This window comes from Anarrhichthys ocellatus, unplaced genomic scaffold (assembly GCF_004355925.1).
Source record: "Anarrhichthys ocellatus isolate YVR2014 unplaced genomic scaffold, GSC_Weel_1.0 scaffold6920, whole genome shotgun sequence".
Lineage (NCBI taxonomy): Eukaryota > Metazoa > Chordata > Actinopteri > Perciformes > Anarhichadidae > Anarrhichthys > Anarrhichthys ocellatus.
In genome coordinates, this window is record NW_022286894.1 from 1 (window position 1) to 2,584 (window position 2,584).

At 44.1% G+C, this 2,584-nt stretch overlaps 1 protein-coding gene across 1 annotated transcript; it reads left to right on the plus strand.

Moving 5' to 3' along the window:
• Window positions 1–524: 524 nt before the first annotated feature.
• LOC116380357 (kalirin-like) lies at window positions 525–2,574 on the plus strand (the record flags this gene model as incomplete). The annotated part of the gene is made up of 5 exons (XM_031842285.1): window positions 525–1,255; window positions 1,355–1,504; window positions 1,591–1,740; window positions 1,935–2,049; window positions 2,419–2,574. Coding segments are annotated over exons 2-5 (571 nt in total), but the record flags the coding sequence as incomplete, so codon positions are not given.
• Window positions 2,575–2,584: the final 10 nt, after the last annotated feature.

Consider the following 2,584-nt stretch of genomic DNA (forward strand, 5'->3'; position numbering starts at 1 on the left):
ACACACACACACACACACACACACACACACACACACACACACACACACACACACACACACACAGGGAGTCCTGCATCCTCCACCAGACTGATGTAAAACTGTCTTTGCACACAAACACACATACGAATAATGAAATTCCTACATTGGAATATAACAACTTCATGTCAAAGTGACCTTTAAAATATGATTCAGCTCTCTGTTACATTTGGGCAAAGGAGACGGAGCCTATTTGGAGCTGGATGGAACAATCAAATGCAACCGACTTCGATAAGCCGAGAAATCCATTAGTCACCCATTGGTTTGTGGACTGATGTTTTGAAGCCTCGAGTTCTCTGATAGCAGCAGACACCTGTCAATCACAGTAAGCCCCGCCCCTAAAGCATCCCCTGCTTTATGGTCTGTTTGACTCTAAATGGAGCATAATGTACTAAATGAACATCATGCTGTGTTGAAGAAGACTTGAAACTAGAGATTGAGACCATAAACTCATGTTTACAATGTTTACTGAGGTAATAAATCAAGAGAGAAGTAGAGTCATTTTCTCATAGACTTCTATACAACCAGAGGAGTCGCCCCCTGCTGGACACTAGAGAGCTTCCGATGGATTTCTGGCTTCAACTTAATGGTTCAGTAGACAGAGTCTGAAATGATTTGAAAACCTGCTGGCTCCAAATGAAAAAGAAATGACGTGTTACACGCAATCCACCGCAGTGCTTCATGTGCCCGAGAGGTGCCCGCACAGAATGCGTAGGCGCACAGCTGCAGGAGGATAAATCAGACATCACTCACCAAAAACACGCCGTGTGTTTCCTTCAAGTTTAAACTCAAATGTTGAATGCACTTCATTGATCATTAAACATTTGCAAAGCAGCGTTTGTCTTGAACGTTTATAACCTGCATTCTTTACGTTTATGAGCATCTCCTTCACATCATCTGTGATAGTTAGCATTAGTTTTAGTTAGAGTGTGTCTCTCACGTTACCTGTAGACAAGTGAAATCATCTCCAACAATTGGCTGGAATGTGGGTGTGTGTGGTAGAGTAAATAAAAAAAAACTGCGACCCCGCACGTAAAAACATTGCTCGTTAACGTTAAAAGTGGATAAAAACTCCACTGGGAACGTTTGAATTAATGAGTCGGTGATAAATGAATTGACAGTAATTATTTTCCTCCTCCTCTTCCTCCAGTCTCTCTTCCACGCTAACTCTCTCCAGAAGACTCACCAGAGCGCTTTGCAGGTCCAGCAAAAAGCTGAGGTAAACCACTGCTTTTCACCACTCTGACTGTAGACCTACTCCACTATATATATCCTGTGTTATCCTGCATACGGTATTTCTACATTCCCTCTCCTCCAGATGATGCTCCAGGCAGGTCACTACGATCCAGAGGCCATCAGAGGCTGCGCTGAGAAGGTGGCGGTTCACTGGCAGCAGCTGATGCTGAAGATGGAGGACCGTCTGAAGCTCGTCAACGCCTCCGTGGCCTTTTACAAGACGTCCGAACAGGTACACGCGTCAAACACACACACACACACATTTTCAGCGTGTTGGTGCTGTCTGGAAGCCGTCACCGACTCTTTGCGTCCGTCCAGGTGTGCAGCGTGTTGGAGAGCCTGGAGCAGGAGTATCGTCGCGATGAGGACTGGTGCGGCAGCCACGATAAACTGGGAATGACGGCCGACTGCGAGCACCTTCTGCCTCTGATCAGTAAACACCTGGAGCAGAAAGAAGCCTTCCTCAAGGTGATTCCTCTCTCAGGAATCACCTCACATCAGGAAAACAGGCAGCTGCTTAAATCTGCAAATGACCTTTGGCTGATTGAATCAATGACGATGTGCAAATGACATTTTTTCACACTTGCCTAGATAAAATGCTAATGTAACTGGTGAGAATAGTGAGAGTTCGTTGGTTTAAGCACCATGTCCGTGTGCTGCAGGCGTGCACTCTGGCCCGGAGGAACGCCGAGGTGTTTCTGAAGTACATCCACAGGAACAACGTCAGCATGCCTGGAGCCGCCGGTCACACCAGAGGGCCCGAACAACAGGTCAAAGGTCAGTGCTGCTGACAATGTGATTATGACAGACAAAATCAGATCAAATATTTCTGGAAAGCTTTGTTTTAGATGTGTACTGATTTTAATTTACAAAGGAATTATTCAATTAAATAAAATGTCATTTTATTTCATATGATTTTATTTATTTATTTTTATTTGCACACACATAACACTTGATATAATCCTGATAATGAAAAAAGAAGATAAACTAAAATAGATGACAACAAGAAGCATACAAAATAAGGTAGTTGAATCATTGCATACATAATGTTACTACATACTTAACGTGTCTGCAGTTGGGAGCACATTGTGGGATTAGGGAGGAAGTGCATGTTGTAATGTAACTGTTGTGTGTTTTTGTGTGCAGCCATTCTTAACGAGCTGCTGCAGAGAGAAAACAGAGTCCTTCACTTCTGGACGTTAAAGAAACGGAGGCTGGACCAGTGTCAGCAGTACTTGGTGTTTGAACGCAGTACCAAACAGGTCTGTGTGTGTGTGTGTGTGTGTGTGTGTGTGTGTGTGTGTGTGTGTGT